This window comes from Pseudomassariella vexata (genome assembly GCF_002105095.1).
Source record: "Pseudomassariella vexata strain CBS 129021 chromosome Unknown BCR38scaffold_2, whole genome shotgun sequence".
NCBI classification, from domain to species: domain Eukaryota; kingdom Fungi; phylum Ascomycota; class Sordariomycetes; order Amphisphaeriales; family Pseudomassariaceae; genus Pseudomassariella; species Pseudomassariella vexata.
The window spans coordinates 1,780,735-1,795,560 of NW_024467957.1; the positions used below are offsets into that span (position 1 = coordinate 1,780,735).

Consider the following 14,826-nt stretch of genomic DNA (forward strand, 5'->3'; position numbering starts at 1 on the left):
GATCAATTCACGTCCTGTCTGGATTTTAGTCTGCCATTAGTCTTGGTGTAGATAGCCTTCAATCTCCTGAACTTGTCTCCTATGCTTTGTTCCTTCCTTGTGAGCAGCAGCTAGCCAGATGATCTGATACAAACAACATCCAGAGTATCGCAGGATATCCCCAATGTCAAAAGGATGCTTGCATAGATGGTGGGCCTCCCTTTTGACGTTTCACACTGTACAAACGGGACTCTCTATGACCATAGGATAGAACAAGGAGAGAAGCACCGGACTTGCTGCCATTCCTACTTTTAGGGGGTCTGTTGGTTTGTCTGCCAGCTTAGAAACTTGCCCAGGGGATGACAACAGCACAACTAGGTGGGACAATCGGGTTATGCCTGTTTAACACACCGGAGTACCGGGCTATTCCGCGTTATTTCATCCTTTGATATGGAGTTGTTTTGTCCTCCGCTGATTTAAAGTTGCGTTGCCCAAATATTTACTTCTCATATCTTGTTCACTCACCTCAAGCTAGTCTCAACCTGACTGGGCACATATATACACCACATCATCACCAGCAATTTTGTCTCTCAACTCAAACTCATCTCAACAAGCGCAACTGAATTGCATCCTGGCATTTACTGAGACATTTTCTCCGTGATAAACAATGCTGGTCCCAAGCAACCTCAACTATGTTACCCAATTCTATCCACTGGGAAACACTCCCGCCATCAGTCTCACGCGCGATCTGCCTCAAGGAAACCGCGTTGAAGCAGACACCATTCTGCTTCTCGGCTGTGGGGACGTTCGAAACATTCTTTACACCGCGTACCTTGAGAATGGCCTTCCTGGTCGAACACTTGATATCACTTGTTGTGACTACCTGGATGGTATCATCGGTAAGTCTCATCTCTTTGGTGTTCCGTCTATTACTTGAGTCGCTGGTGAGCTGATTGCCTTCGGGATTCTGTGATAAAACCGTTTATCTCTGAATCCTGACTTCTGAAATCGCTGGTTTCGTTTACTTTCAGTCACTGAAGACTCTGTGAAGAAAAACTGTTGGTCACATAGTCTATCTTGTGAAAACACTAATGAATGTTGGCGTTTGTTGACTCTCATCCAACGCTGGGTCCTCTCAACTGTGAATTTCTCGGTTATCAAACAACTTCAGATCAGCTAACTATTTGTGAAGCTCGCAATGTCCTGCTTTTCTCGTTCTTGATAGATGGGAGTAGCCCGGCCGACACCCTTTGGGCTATCTACTACGATATGTATCTCAGCGACGCTGTCATCAGCCTGCTCACGCGTCAAGCCCAGCGGCTTGTAGACACATCGAAGACACTGGAGACTTGGCACAAGAGCAAATATGGCACGATGTTGCGGTTTTGTGACGAAGCCTCGCTTACATCTGCTCGAGCTCTTTGGACCAAATACGTCTCAGCCGCCTCCTTGAAGGATAATCCAAAGCACCTGGCATCCTTTGAGGCAAACCTTCAGCGATCTCGAAATCTGTTCTCTACGAAGATGGCAAAGTCAGTCGGTGGTACCAAGATTATGACGGCCGTTCGATCTGCTTCCCCATTGGCAGTGAGCTCCTTGGGCGTCTTGTCCAATACATTTGATGCCTTTTGGAAGGATGGGTCTACTTCGAAATCTGCTACTGCAAAGTACCCCAACCCCATGTTTGCATCGTCCATGTCGGCCAACACATACCTCCATTACGGGACCGACCCAGTGACAGGGTTTCATCTCGCCACTGTATTCGCCAAACTCGATCCCAAGTCCCCTTGGCGCCACAGCTCTGTTCCCAGCGTCCAGGTTGTCTTCGAGGCCACCAAGATGCAGTTCAAATTGTGGATCTCGGCCTTCATGGCTATCAAGGATCGATTCATCTTGAGGTTCGTGCTGTCTGATGCATTGGCCTTCTGCCATACTCTCCAGCAGAGTGCAGTCTCGAAGAGCGCTTCAGCACATTTCTTCAGGTCACAGTTTGATGCTCGCCCGCTGGAACTGGACTCAGGTTCCTATGGTAAAAACGGAGAAGCGCCGACGAGTTTCGACGTGATCGACTCGTCGAACCTGGCGGACCACCTCGGCCCCCTAAACATTCTCGTTGGGGCCGCACCGCTTTTGAAGAACGAAACAGCCTCGACCCTCTACATGGAGACACTCCTAAAGACGGGGAAAACCCGAAAGGCTCAGTTCGATGAAGTTCTTCGTGGTCATGCTCCCACGGTGTCTCTCCTCTTGGGTGTAGCATCGGTTGAGTCTTGGACCAATGCAACCACCGTGTCGAGCGTCGACGAATTAATACTCAACAACCTGGAGTCTGGTTCAATGAAGCAAGTCCACACCAGACTCTCTTGGAAGCCTATCCAACCGTTTTCTGGTGGTCAAGGTAGCATCACCCTACCCAGAATCGATGCCAAAACACTTGCACGTGCCATCTTCCAGGTATACTGCGACATGTTCCGACAGGAGAACCCACTCGCCATGTTGAGCGCCTCGAGGGACCAGTTGGGTCAGCAAATCCAGAACAGTGCACACCCTCACTTCCACCGAGGAAGCCTCGTCGCTCTACTGAAGACGATCAAGGCAAGGGTTGTGACGGAATGGCCCAAGATGTGGGATGCGCTGCTCGAGTTCATCATGCGGGATAGGAGCATGATGCTTGCCAGCAACTATATCCAAGAACTCTCTGCTCAGCTTCATATTCAACAGGTCCACACAGAGCCGTGGCTCCAAGATGAAATTCAGCGCAACGCACCAGGTTTCGGCTCGTGGGGCAAGATCCCAGAGGTCATGGCTGTGACATTGATCGTACCTCGAGATCGCGTCATTGGCTTGTTCACAGACAGAGCCAATTTTGCCAGCCCAACCTGCCGAGCTGTTTTGAGTTCGAGTGCAAATGACTTCGCACAGCGACTCAACATGTTTGCCGATGTCCATTTCTCATTCGGAACCATCAAGGCCACAGGGTCCAGAGGCAGTGAGGACTATTCGCTGAACATCCAGTCAGACACCAAAGGCTTCCTAGGAAACTCGCCGCTGATTGCCTGCTTTTATGTGCCAACAGCAGCACTTCAGTTAGAGTTGGAAGACGGCACCGTCGCCCTTGGACTGGAGTCGTCTCCTCAGAACCTGATGTTCTTCCAGCAGAAGTTGGGATTCACAATGACCTTGTATGAGGCGGCTCTGCGCGATAAGAAACATGTGCACGTCTCAAAGTATCTTCCGGGTCATATTGCATACCCAATCACTTGTGGAAAAGCAAGTCCCGTGTCCTCTGTAGGACAACATACAGGAGGACAACATACCCTTGGGTCGACCAACGCCACCCTCACTGTCGATCTCGACAACAGAACCGGCGTTATATCTTCGCTGACAGGACACGTCGATATTCTGTCCGAAAAGGGCAAGGCCCTACTGATGAGCAAAGCTCCCATTGGCCTCGTACAGTCATCACCATTCGTGATTCAAGTCGTCCTGGGTGAGAAGGAAATGATGTTCCCTATCCACTTTCCTCTCCCGGTTGACAAGGAGAGAAGTAGAACCCGAATTGCACGCAAGTCGGGCTATGTGGAAGTCACCGCCCCACTGGCAGACCCAGTCACTGCGGGATGTCTGGATGACTTTATTTGCCCCGTGAGACTGGACCCAACCAGTACTCCAGTCACGATGAACATTCCACACCTGAACCTCGATAGATTGCCTATACTGGATGTGTCAAGCAAGAAGGGTCTGGACTGGTTGAAACCCCTCATCGCCTCCCAGTGTTCTTCACGGGAGAGACAACTGAACTCGTCTGGTGTTGCTAGCAAGCCAGAGATGCTCCCTCCTCGTCTCAACTTCAAGAATACGCTCACTTCCATCTTCGCGTCCGCCTCGGGGCTGCACAAACTGCATCACCGAGTCTTCAGCCTCAGTCTTCCCGATGAAGCCGGGCTCCACATCCTGCTCTTCATCAGCGCACTCCGCCTGGACGGCGCCGCGGGCTCCGTCGTCGCCGACGCCGCTGTCCTGCCTCTGACCATCGATCTAGTCGCCCCGCTGCAAGATTTCCTCGCCCAGGTCACGGGAATCTGTGCTTCCATCAACATTGATAACCGCGAGCTTGAACTGTGGAAACGCGTGCTCCCCGCCTTGGCCGAGCGTTGTCGCACCTGGTCGCACGGCTCCGACTGCGAGTACAAGCGTTCCGGTGCTGCCGTTCCCCTGAGCCTCGAACACGGCGCGCAGTTTCTGTGCTCCTGTGGCCGGGATAAGCTACCTGCGAGCTTCAAGGTCCCAAATCTTGAGCATTGGGATGCCGTCGCCAAATACATGACGCGGGTGGCCATTAGTCCGACCTTTTCGGTCCCATTCGTGGAAGACATCCTTGCCACGACCATGCTGTCGAGCACCACGGAGGACGTAAGCGTGGACAAGAAGAACAACCGCAAGAATGAGTGTCAGAATTGTGGCAAGGTGGATGGGGTTGGGCTGAAGAATTGTGCTAGATGTGGGGGAGTCAAGTACTGTTCGCGGGAGTGCCAGAAGGAGGATTGGGGCCATCACAAAAAGGCATGCGGCAAACCTTAGTTCGAATATCTGTTGGCAGATGGGGAGCAGATAAACAATCTGAAGATGCAGTCGATTTAGCCAAGCCTAACTCAAGCGAGCACTATCGAGGATTCTTCAAAATACGTAAACGTACAAGAAAGAAGAGGTTGAAAAATCAGCCACGTCGGAGATGAGGTGAGTAGTCGATTGAAAAGATTGACTGGGGGTTCTAATAGCCGCCGACAAGGCGGCTTTACTGTCAATATGAAAATCCCAACTATTCCATTTCAAACCAGGAAGAGACTTGAAAGTTCATAGAGAAAATTACAATTCGCTATTGAATTCATTCATTTGTTCGTCGTCAGCATTTAAGCATGTCTGAGGTTGGGCTTGTGACCTGATTCTCACCCAACGCGCACAGAGTCTCCCTCCACCTGCCAAGGGCCTATCTATTGCAGCTTCTTATGAATATACAATCGTAGTCAAGAGCTCCCTTATGACTCCCCTACAAGGAAGGCATCAGGCTATGCCAGGTACACGTATTTACCGCCCTCTCTTTCTAGATAATCCTTCTCGATCAGCCTGCGTCAAGTTAGCAAACCAGCTCAGTGTGTTCGTAGAAACCCAACGGGGGCAAGGGGCAACATACTTCTCGATATTCTTCTTGATCTCCGGCAGTTCCACCGCACCTCGACTTTTAGTCGAATCGATCACCTCCGACACGAGTTCCGCATGCGTCATACTTTTACGACTCTTCATGATGCGAACGATGGCGGCCTGCGTCTCGAATTGCCGGTCGGCCGCGACCTTCTTGTGGGTGTCTTCGTTCTCCTCCTTGGTTTCCTTGAGCTGAATCTGGTTGATCTTGATGCGGTATTTGGGGTCCGTCAACGACCTGTTGACGGTAAAAGTGTCATTCGGTTTGACGTCTCTACTCTTCGGGTGTTTTGAGAGGACTCGGACTTTGCCGCAGGCCAGAGACTGAAGGGTCCGGTCCAAATCTGGCCCACTCAAGCCGGAGTGTTCTTCAATCTGTGAGTAAGCGAGGAAACCGTCAGGCTTATCGTCAATTTGGTTGAACAAGGTCAGAACGATGGCTTGATATGCGCTGACAAGCAGTTCCTTCGGTCCCTTGTTGAACTGCGCCTTTACCACGCAGTGAGCTAGTGAGTGCTTCCAAGCCAAGCGCCGCCCAGTATGTTTAGTGGTGTAGAACTTGTCAAATGTTTCGATCTGTTTCGCAACCTCCGCAGGCAGAAAGACCCGCGAGTCGGGGTAACTCGGCCAAGCCGACGCCGACAAAATGTTCACCACCAGATCTACACTGGACTTGTTCTTGCCGGTGCCCTCGCGCCATTGCTTGTAGGCGTTCATTTCATCACGTCCAAGCTCCTGGTCCTTGAACATCTGCTCGAGGTTGTGCGTAAAGCTGGAACCGCATTCGCTCTTCAGCTTTGCCAGCATACTCCTCTCGGCGTCCGCGCTGGCGCTCCGGCCCATTAGTAAGCGGCGTGCCAGGTCTTGCTTGTAGAACGCCTCGAACACGTCCTTCCCTTCGATGAATCTGAAGAGTTCGAGGGCTTGATCCAGTTGTCTGTCAAGCTCCGCATCTTCGTCACCAGTGCTGGCTTGACCACTCTTTTCGGCGGCAGCGCGGTCTTTATTATCGGAAAGTAGCGAGCTCGGTATCGTCTTCAGCCCTCCTCGGAGGAGCAAGTCGATATGTTTGGCGATCATCTCGCCAACTTTGGATGTGCCGGTCTTCCATGACGACAGAATCTTCTTGTCGTTGATGAAGTTGCCAAACGCTTCCCTAAGCCCATATGTGAAATCATCGTCCTCGTTGAAGGCATCTCGAACCATGATGTCCAACGCCCGCCGGAATAAAAGTAGCCCGACGACCATTTCATCACCCTTCAATGTGTCATTCACGATCCTCGCGCCTGCTTCTCTGATGTAGTCTTCCCACGGGTCCTTAAGTCTCTTTTGAATGCCTGACAAACGTAGCAGGTCGTACAGCGCCTTCATGGATTCGATGGCATTGCTGTCCAGTAGTTTCCCAACTTCACCACTGTCGAGAAGCTTGCCGGAGTAGTTGCCAATGAGTACGGTGTGGGCGTCATCCATCAATTGCCTCTTGGTTGTGCTGTCAAAGTTGTAGGCGTTGCACCGGTGGTCTTCTGTCGCCAGGAGCCGTTCGCACGCCAATATGTAATACTTCAGTGATGATGTACTCTTTTCCTCGGCGAATTCCTGGAAGTACGCATTGGAACTGTCCAAGAAGCGTCGCTCGAATGACTTTCCGTACACGTTCAATACGTGTAGCATGGATATAGAATCCCGCAACAGATTGGCATCAAACCTGCCGTCGCCCCTTCTATCGTACTCGATCAAGTCACACATGCCTTGTATTACCGAAGAACCGTAGTTGTTGGCAACGAAGACCATTTTCTTGAACAAGTATATTGCCATGTCGTTGATCTGTGGGTGATCCTTGGAGTTCAGAAGATATGACCGATCGAGGTAGCTGAAGGTCGACCGAATGGTTGCCTGCCTTCTTGTCAGCTCCCTAATTCCACAACAACCGCAGCAGCGTACAAACCGATTGTTGGTTCCATATGATCCAGTGCTTGTGAACGCTCCGTAACACATCGACGGCGACATTAGCCGACCCTGCCTCTGCCTGGACATCCTTGGCCAGGCGCTCATTGAGATATCCCTCGCAACCTTTCCGCAAAAACTCGTAGACGTTTTTGGACTCGCCATGGCGGCAGATGTCCTCGACTCCCCTGTAGAGGCGCTCGAAGGGCTGGGTGGGTTGCCGCCGCGCACAGATGGCGTGCAAGGCGTCTTCCAACTCGTTCCATGTGTCCTGGTAGTATTTCTCGAGGTCGCTCTCTCGGGAGGGGTTGCGCAAATTCTTAATGACGAGCTTCCTGACGCCACTCTGAGGTCGGTATCCGGATCGAGGCTTGGTCAGGTCGACCAAGGCGGGACGTTTCCCCAGCGCCGTGCTCATCTTCGCGCGTTTAGCTTCGGGTTGAGACGGTCGGGTCTCCGAGGGTCCTCGTTTGTGGGCGGAGCTGCCGTCGGAAGTGCGCCTCGACGCGTGCCCAAGAGCGCTCCCGGATGCGTTCGGTGGTGGTGGCGAGCGGGATGAGAGAGGTTGAGGCGGCATCGACCTCAACTTGTTGAGGTCGTCTACCGTGCTTTCACACGGACCTCGGAAACACAGGGATTATTCTCTGTACGGAATGGGCTCGAAAGGTCGTTTGGGCGGTGCATTGAAGTCGGAGTTGCTTCGTGTTTGAAATGTTGAACTAGGTCGTCATCACTCTCGTGGAAATGTCGCTGTTGGTCAGCTTCGTTGGGAGCTTTACCGGGTCCTACAACGTGCTGCGATTACAGTGATGATCCCAACGAGATCCCCCGGAACGAGGGGCTTAAGTCCGGGACAGTGTCACTTGTCTAAAATTAGACGGTGCACTATATGCAGCCCCTCTGTTTTTGTTGATCGACCCATCATTTGCTGCTTCCTTCAGCATGCAAGTGATGGCGTCTACTCAACTACCAATATCTACATGTCTACTTTGACCATTTCATCTAGTTTTTCTCCACAGCCGTAGTGGCATGTGCATAGCTGAATGTGTGATGTAGTACCAAAGGCTGATATTACTTATTCCAGTTTGATCAATGCAATCCTGTAATGAGAAAAATACAGAACACACTAACTATAGTCACTCTGCTAACAATGAGACTATGTACTTCATCCAATGCTGCCACTTCAATATGCTTGGATTATGCAGGGTTCCTCCATGTCCAGAACTTTTGACAACTAATTTATAGATACCAAATAGAACCAACAATCTTTCACCTATCCCCTTTTCTTCATTTCTCTGTCCACATCTCCCTCTCTGGGCGGCACTCGTCTAGAGAGTACAAGTCCCATACCCAGGCAGACAATCCAACAGACACAAAGTGCCACAAATTCCATACGTGCCCGAGCAACAAGTACCAAACGCGCTTCCGATGCACGTCTCACCAGTACCAGGCCCACAACGGCCGTCTCTACTCCTGTTCCAAACATCGGCGTTAGTAACCACTTGCTTTGCAGTAGCCCACTGTTTACATCAAGAGAAGGCAAAGCTTCAAGCCAGGTCTCAAAAGGGGAGGATTCTCTCTTTACAAGAGTTTACCACCCCTCAAGACACGACTGAAACGAAGGATAGAAGCGAAAAGGGTTGTTTACGCAACCAAAGTCGGGGCGGGGGCGGTGGTCTTGGTCGATGTCCGAGTAGTTGACGTGCTGTGGCTCGTGCTATGGCTTGTGCTATGGCTCGTACTGTGACTCGTCGAGGTCGAAGTTTTGACTGTGGAAGTTTTAGTGGTCGAAGTCTGGCTAGTCTTGCTAGTCTTCGTGGTCTTCGTGGTCTTGCTGGTTGAGGTCTTGCTGGTTGAGGTCTTGCTGGTTGAGGTCTTACTGGTTGAGGTCTTGCTCGTGCTAGTGGAAGAACGAGTAGTAATAGTTGTCGTGACAGGAGGCGAAGGCGCGGCATCACAGGTTCCGAAGGCTGGTTGACAGCCATCGGCACAGTAGTCGACTGAACTTCCGCACCAGCCGTTTCCGGAGCAGCAGTTGCCGTATATCGAGCCAGCACTAATTCAGAATTCAAAAGTCAGTTGAGATGGTTTCTTCCATGCGTCGCCCCGGGGTTAAATCGGCAGTTGAGCCGTTTTAAGAGCCAAATGGAAAAAGAAAAGAGAATAGAACTCTCGAGTACTAACCAGGTGACGCCAACTCCGCAAGTACCATCGGTACTCACTTCTAAAGCCCCGGTCGTGATTGGGCTCGGCCCGGTCGTCGTGGCTTTGACCGTTGACGATCTTAGACACGAGGCGGTCCCCGTCGGCGTCCGAGTTGTGAAGGTATATTCGGGTACCTGGCCGCTGCCAGCTCGATACCAGTTCGCCGGAGGATCACCCAGGCATTGCCCCACGGTGACGGATCTGAAGCCGTGGTTGAACAAGGAGGCAAGCACGTAGTCGGTGAGGTTATAAACCGTCTGGTAATGGATATCGTGCTCGATCTGCAAGTAGTTGTCCCTACACGGGTTTGACCCGACGATGGTATCATCCCAGATGTCTTTGCTGGTCTGGATCTCATTGGCATCATCATGGAGGTAACCTTCGGTGTCTAGGTCGAAATAGGTAACGTGGTAACCGAGTTCAGTCAAAAGCGTCTGGCAAGCTTTCTCGCAAATGGAGAATGGGGGTCTGCAAGCCCGTCAGTATCGCACCGGCGATCGGTGGCTGTTTATGGGCACAAACCGCATGTAAGTGGGGATGAATCCAAGAATGTCATTCAGGGCAATCTCATTCCAGATCATTTGGTTGCGAGCCTGTGTAGAGGTGATTGCACTGAAGTTCTCGTGGGACCAGGTGTGGCTAGCAACCTGATGACCCTCTGCCGCCATTCGCTTACAAACTGTCAGTATTGTGTATACTAAGGTTCACGTGAGCTGCACACTGACCTGAATGAAGCCAGCCCACGGATACTCTCCATCGTTGATTTTGCCTTTGCCAAGGTTGTTACCAGTGATGAAGAAGGTTGCTTTGGCATTGTATTGCTTTTGTCCATCAGCATTACGTTTTACAGGTTCTGGACCGTGTGTACGTACCGCAAGCTTGTCAAGAAGATCGCCCGTAAAGTTGTAGGGACCATCGTCAAAGGTAAGAGCAATATCTCCCTCATTGACACAGTCGTATATACCTACGCCACCATATGGCACACTTCCCACGCGCTTCCTTGTAATGGTCGATGTATCGGCACCATCCGGTTTCTGGTTTCCATCACAGCCACTGCCGTAACTGAGCTGGCAGTCAGGGGAAGTGCAATAGTCCTCGCCCAGACCGCACCACCTTCACAGTGTCAATGCAAGAACCTCAAGAAATCAAGATATCAGGCCTATACTGACCCATCTATAGAGCAACAGTATCCCGTTGCACAGGATCCCGAATTGCCTCCACACCGCCCGCTCTTGTTCTGACGCTCGCGAAGCTCACCATCTCGCTTTTCAACATCGGCATCCTCTTCTTCGTCGTGGGGCAACTCTGCCACGCGGGGCATATACGGTTTGTTGTTCAGAACCCTTCCCCCCTTCAACTCTGACAGGAACTTTCGGCCACCGAAGAGTTTCGGCACATGCCCGGGGCCATTCGGGTCCGCATGAGCAGCCGACAGGCCGGCACAGGCGGCAAGGAGAAATGGGTGTGTCCAGTGCATAATGAGAGAGTGTAAAGCAACTCGTTCCTATGTCGTGTACCTAGTTGTAAAAAGGTCGAAGGTGGAAGAACCAATAGAACATAGGCGTGGAAACCGCAGGAAGCCAGGTACTGCATTTCAACAAAAAAATCCGAACGGCGGCATTCCGTATTTAATCATCTGCGCCTGTGAACTTATGAATGATTATAATTAGAGCTTCATGGGTAAAATGCCTGAAAGGCTCGGGTGGTCAACAGTGACAGCCGTTGCGTGGTAATATCCGGATGTTACCTTGCGGTACGCCATCTAGTATCTACTTCTGGAAAGTCTTCACTGGAGAATTCTTGAACTTTGCAGGAGGTTGCTGTAGTTGTGATGCCATCACTTGCCGAAGAACCGTGATGATGCATATCTGGGAATTGCTGGTCGAACTGCCAAAATGATCGGCAATGAGACGTCGAGCCTATACGAAGTGACATCTTCGCGACCTAGGTCGTTCCAGACGTCTCTTCGTCTATGGTTTCATTGATAATTTCCATGGGATTGATATATTTAGACCATTTAATCGCCTTCAAGTACAACGATGCATTGATAGTTGTACTCTAAATATCATCAATAGCAGCTCATAATAATACCCTGCACCGTCGTGGTAGTGCCATGCAATAGTTCATATCATTATGTTGACGCGTTGTGAAGGAGAAGTGTATCCTGCTTCGTCGATCTCATCCTGTTGGGTTAGTTGGTCCTCTGGATTGCCGGCAGATGATATCCCCACGGGGTGAAGGCCCTTTCGCGATTCGAGTAGATCGTACTTGCAAGATACACATCGAGAAATGTGGAGTTGAAAATCGCGCGCCTGTAGTAATCAACCGACGACTTTCTTTTCGGTCCGCCAAGCCTCGCCTCGTCGTCCAGCCCCTACATGGCAGGGCCCCCAAAGTCGCAGTGATGTCCATGTTGCGGTTCCGCCCCGTAGAAAATTTGGGGAAGTCGATATTTATCCATATAGCCTTGCCATTGCACTGCAGAGCGTCACTGCAAATCCCTGCCATGAGGGCAACATAATCGTACCGACAAAAGGGAATGGATTGTTACTTCAGCACAATGCTCGTACTTATTTCCTGTGGGCTAGTGGGTAATATGCCATGCTCGACTACAGCAACGAGAATGATGACGAGTCCCGGCTGGCCTCCTCCCGCAGACGAAAACTGAAGATAGCTCCCAGATCGACAGCTAACTCAGCTTCCTAGCCACCATTGGACGAGTGGTAACGTCACCAAGGCCGTGCGTCTCTTGAGCTCTACCTCCCAGGCGTTCTTCCACCATACCTCGATGGTGATGTTGTGTTATTAAACGGGCACCGTATTGCGACGACCTGGAGGTACGGGCGTGTGTGGTCTGATATCCTAGCTCTAGGCAGACGATGTTGACTTGGCCGGCCGCTTTTGCATCCGGCTACCGGGACGGCTCCGAAGTTGCGTCAACAGCAGTGGCACACGTCAATGAATCAAAACGCCAAACCCAACCCATCGAGATCGGAATCGAGTTCAGCTCAATTCCTGTTTTGTTGGCGATACTACTCGATGTTGCATCGACGCGTGTGCATGGTGCACATCTCTTCGCTGGTGGCCAAGCAGTGAGGCAACAATACGACCAGCCCCAACACGGAGAAGTGAAGCAAGTTGGAACGCCTCAGATCAACACATGGTAAGCCTTTCCTATAGCGTTACATCGGACATTGTCGCTCCCATTCGAAAAAACTGGCCGACTGCTCGCATATGCAGATGACTCCTACCTTTCCATTCCTCGAAGCTTATTGTGTTGAGCTTACAATAAAGCATGCAAGGTTGCACAGAACCTTTCAGTTCACTCCAGCATCAACAAACTGCTGACAAGAGGCTCTGATACTAGTCCTCTCGACTTCCCGTCCTCAGAAGTGTGGATACGGCACAGCTTCCTCGATTTTCCTCAGTCATCAGCGTCTCTTGCTGGGTATCATGACCACTCGTGGCTTCTCCATCCGCGCTTCATCTAGCCAAGCTTGTCTATGCATTGGAACCTGAGATTGAGCCTTCCTTATTATCGCCAAAACACCGCTCTGTTTCGAGCTTCATGTCCATGATGACGCTTAGTTCTGGGCAGTACTCGAAAATCTCTTTCCGTTGCGCATATGATTTCCACACGCCGTCGGCCATGTTGGCCCCACCGTCTCTGACATGAAATCCGATGGGATTCTTGATGTATACATCTTCGACCGCAAGTTGCCCCTTCTCGCCTTGCGCGACGTTGGCGCCAGGCAGAGTCCATACTCTGCCACCAAACCATTCGTCCTCGGGTTGGGTGTCATTCAGGCGTTGTTGGAAAGCGAGAATTCGTCTTATGGCCGATACCTTTCTGAGCGAGAGCCCACCGTTGCCGGAAAATCGATCGTTTTCATGTCTGTACCGCTAGTTAGTGCGTGAACGTGCGTCTCGATATGCCACCCCACAGCTCTTACTGACCTCGGAGCTCCAGCCCAGTCCCAGTGCAGCCAGTCATTCAGGCTTTCTTGCGAGTTTGCGCACATGATGCTATCGTGCTCGTACTTGAGGATCCACTCAACCCCGGGTAGAAACTCATCATAGAACCGTATGTCAGTAAGAGTTCGATAGACCTTCTCCTTGTCGTTGATTTCCCAAGGCTCAGGGAGCACCATCAAGTCCAGCTTGCCGATAAATTGCTGGTGTTTTGTGGCATAGGCCCGGCCAACGCTGACAACGGATTGATTAGAACCGATGAAGACGAATCGCCAGTCGGGCGGCACCACATTGATCATGTGGAGAATCTGGGGAACAAGATGTGGAATTGGGCGAGGCTCGACTAGTAATGCGATCTTGGTGCCATTGAAATTCGTTCGCGGGTCGTCATTACCCGGGGTTGGGTGCCAGTTGACCTGGATGGACGGGATCTTTTGTCTCGCTTCTTCCAACCTCGACTTGAAAGAAGCTTGGAGCTGGGGTGTATAATGAGGGACGAGTCCAGCAATATACCACCTTTCGGGCATGGGTAGTCAGCATCACACGTGCGTTACGTCTCGGTAGGAACATACGTTACTGCCAAGGACAGAACCAACAACAACTTCGCCTTTGTGGCTGCGAGTATTCCAGGGCTCGAGGAAGATAAGGCTGTCATGTTGTCTGGATTTTGAGGCAAGATTGAGAGAAGTCCGGGAACCGTGAACCGTGGGATGAATGCTAAGGTAGGGAATGGAGATGTAAGGCAGCGTAACCTCTACCCAAAGTGAAAATAGAATTGACCCTATGGGATCACGATCACATCACGACGCGTTGTTCCTGTCATAGCGATGGCACAAAGTAAAATGCTTGTTGCCGCCAGCAGTCTGAGGTTACCGAGATCACCGCCCTGAGTAGACACGTACAAGAACAGGAGGAAACCCCAAATAGACCCAAGCCACACTGGACAGCCAAGGAATAATGCTTCGGCTCACTTTCAAAGAGATAAATCTAAAATTGTTTGGATTAATTCCTGAGCAGGGTTCGCACACCAAAATCGTCTTAAAATCTCCCGATCCGACGACAGTCACCCTCATGGCTCTAGAAGCTGAGGAACGTGATGACGAGTCCCGATGATCTGGCCCCCTCGCGCTATCGTCCCACTTGTTTATGTCAGGGCGCTCCCTTGGCAGTGCATTTCGGTACTTTCGGATACTAGCTTGGACTTCTACGCTACGTCGCCCTGGAGAGACCTCTCTGACCGAACTTAACACAACTTTTTGATTATGAAGTAGCTGATTCACAGAAGGCTGATGACGCCCTTTTGGCACATCCGTCTCGTGCATCGTCATGGTACTTGTACTTACCGTATCTTGATCCATCCATTCATTCACCAGCAAATGGAGCGAACAATGAACATCAAACGGTCTAACAAACTCTACATGCCATGGATTTATTTAAATCATTAGTCGCCGCGATGCGGAGCGTGCCGAAAAATTTCACATACAGGCCAGATCCCTGCTTGCAGCGCTTGTTTCACAAGTTTCACAA

At 51.0% G+C, this 14,826-nt stretch overlaps 4 protein-coding genes across 4 annotated transcripts; 1 reads left to right on the plus strand and 3 right to left on the minus strand.

The window, feature by feature from the left end:
- Positions 1-646: 646 nt before the first annotated feature.
- On the plus strand, positions 647-4,560 carry BCR38DRAFT_332781 (MYND finger family protein; the record flags this gene model as incomplete). Its single annotated transcript, XM_040855183.1, has 2 exons — positions 647-830; positions 1,172-4,560. The coding sequence occupies 2 exons, from the start codon at positions 647-649 to the stop codon at positions 4,558-4,560; spliced, it is 3,573 nt and encodes a 1,190-aa protein (XP_040719949.1).
- Positions 4,561-4,844: 284 nt separating this feature from the next.
- BCR38DRAFT_420713 (Cullin family-domain-containing protein) lies at positions 4,845-8,079 on the minus strand. Its single transcript, XM_040859400.1, has 3 exons — positions 7,124-8,079; positions 5,171-7,071; positions 4,845-5,103 (listed from the first exon to the last, which is right to left on the minus strand). The coding sequence occupies exons 1-3, from the start codon at positions 7,697-7,699 to the stop codon at positions 5,046-5,048; spliced, it is 2,535 nt and encodes an 844-aa protein (XP_040719950.1). The 5' UTR covers positions 7,700-8,079; the 3' UTR covers positions 4,845-5,045.
- A 205-nt stretch (positions 8,080-8,284) lies between these two features.
- BCR38DRAFT_503041 (uncharacterized protein) lies at positions 8,285-10,876 on the minus strand. The gene is made up of 6 exons (XM_040864870.1): positions 10,497-10,876; positions 10,200-10,440; positions 10,053-10,148; positions 9,850-9,998; positions 9,307-9,795; positions 8,285-9,178 (listed from the first exon to the last, which is right to left on the minus strand). Exons 1-6 carry the CDS (start codon positions 10,802-10,804, stop codon positions 8,767-8,769), a joined length of 1,695 nt encoding a protein of 564 aa, XP_040719951.1. The 5' UTR covers positions 10,805-10,876; the 3' UTR covers positions 8,285-8,766.
- Positions 10,877-12,661: 1,785 nt separating this feature from the next.
- Positions 12,662-14,130, minus strand: BCR38DRAFT_97371 (uncharacterized protein). The gene is made up of 2 exons (XM_040865815.1): positions 13,285-14,130; positions 12,662-13,222 (listed from the first exon to the last, which is right to left on the minus strand). Exons 1-2 carry the CDS (start codon positions 13,824-13,826, stop codon positions 12,829-12,831), a joined length of 936 nt encoding a protein of 311 aa, XP_040719952.1. The 5' UTR covers positions 13,827-14,130; the 3' UTR covers positions 12,662-12,828.
- Between the last annotated feature and the right edge of the window lie 696 nt (positions 14,131-14,826).

Bases quoted from the DNA above. Each gene is read 5' to 3' on its own strand.
- BCR38DRAFT_420713 (XM_040859400.1), bottom strand. From the start codon at position 7,699: ATGCCGCCTCAACCTCTCTCATCCCGCTCGCCACCACCACCGAACGCA. The intron at 7,072-7,123 runs GTTTGTACGCTG...ACAAGAAGGCAG, and splicing joins TCATATGGAACCAACAATCG to GCAACCATTCGGTCGACCTT. The intron at 5,104-5,170 runs GTATGTTGCCCC...AACTTGACGCAG, and splicing joins ATCAAGAAGAATATCGAGAA to GCTGATCGAGAAGGATTATC.
- BCR38DRAFT_503041 (XM_040864870.1), bottom strand. From the start codon at position 10,804: ATGCACTGGACACACCCATTTCTCCTTGCCGCCTGTGCCGGCCTGTCG. The intron at 9,999-10,052 runs GTCAGTGTGCAG...ACAGTTTGTAAG, and splicing joins CGTGGGCTGGCTTCATTCAG to CGAATGGCGGCAGAGGGTCA. The intron at 9,796-9,849 runs GTTTGTGCCCAT...ACGGGCTTGCAG, and splicing joins TTCATCCCCACTTACATGCG to ACCCCCATTCTCCATTTGCG.
- BCR38DRAFT_97371 (XM_040865815.1), bottom strand. From the start codon at position 13,826: ATGCCCGAAAGGTGGTATATTGCTGGACTCGTCCCTCATTATACACCC. The intron at 13,223-13,284 runs GTCAGTAAGAGC...CTAGCGGTACAG, and splicing joins GACTGGGCTGGAGCTCCGAG to ACATGAAAACGATCGATTTT.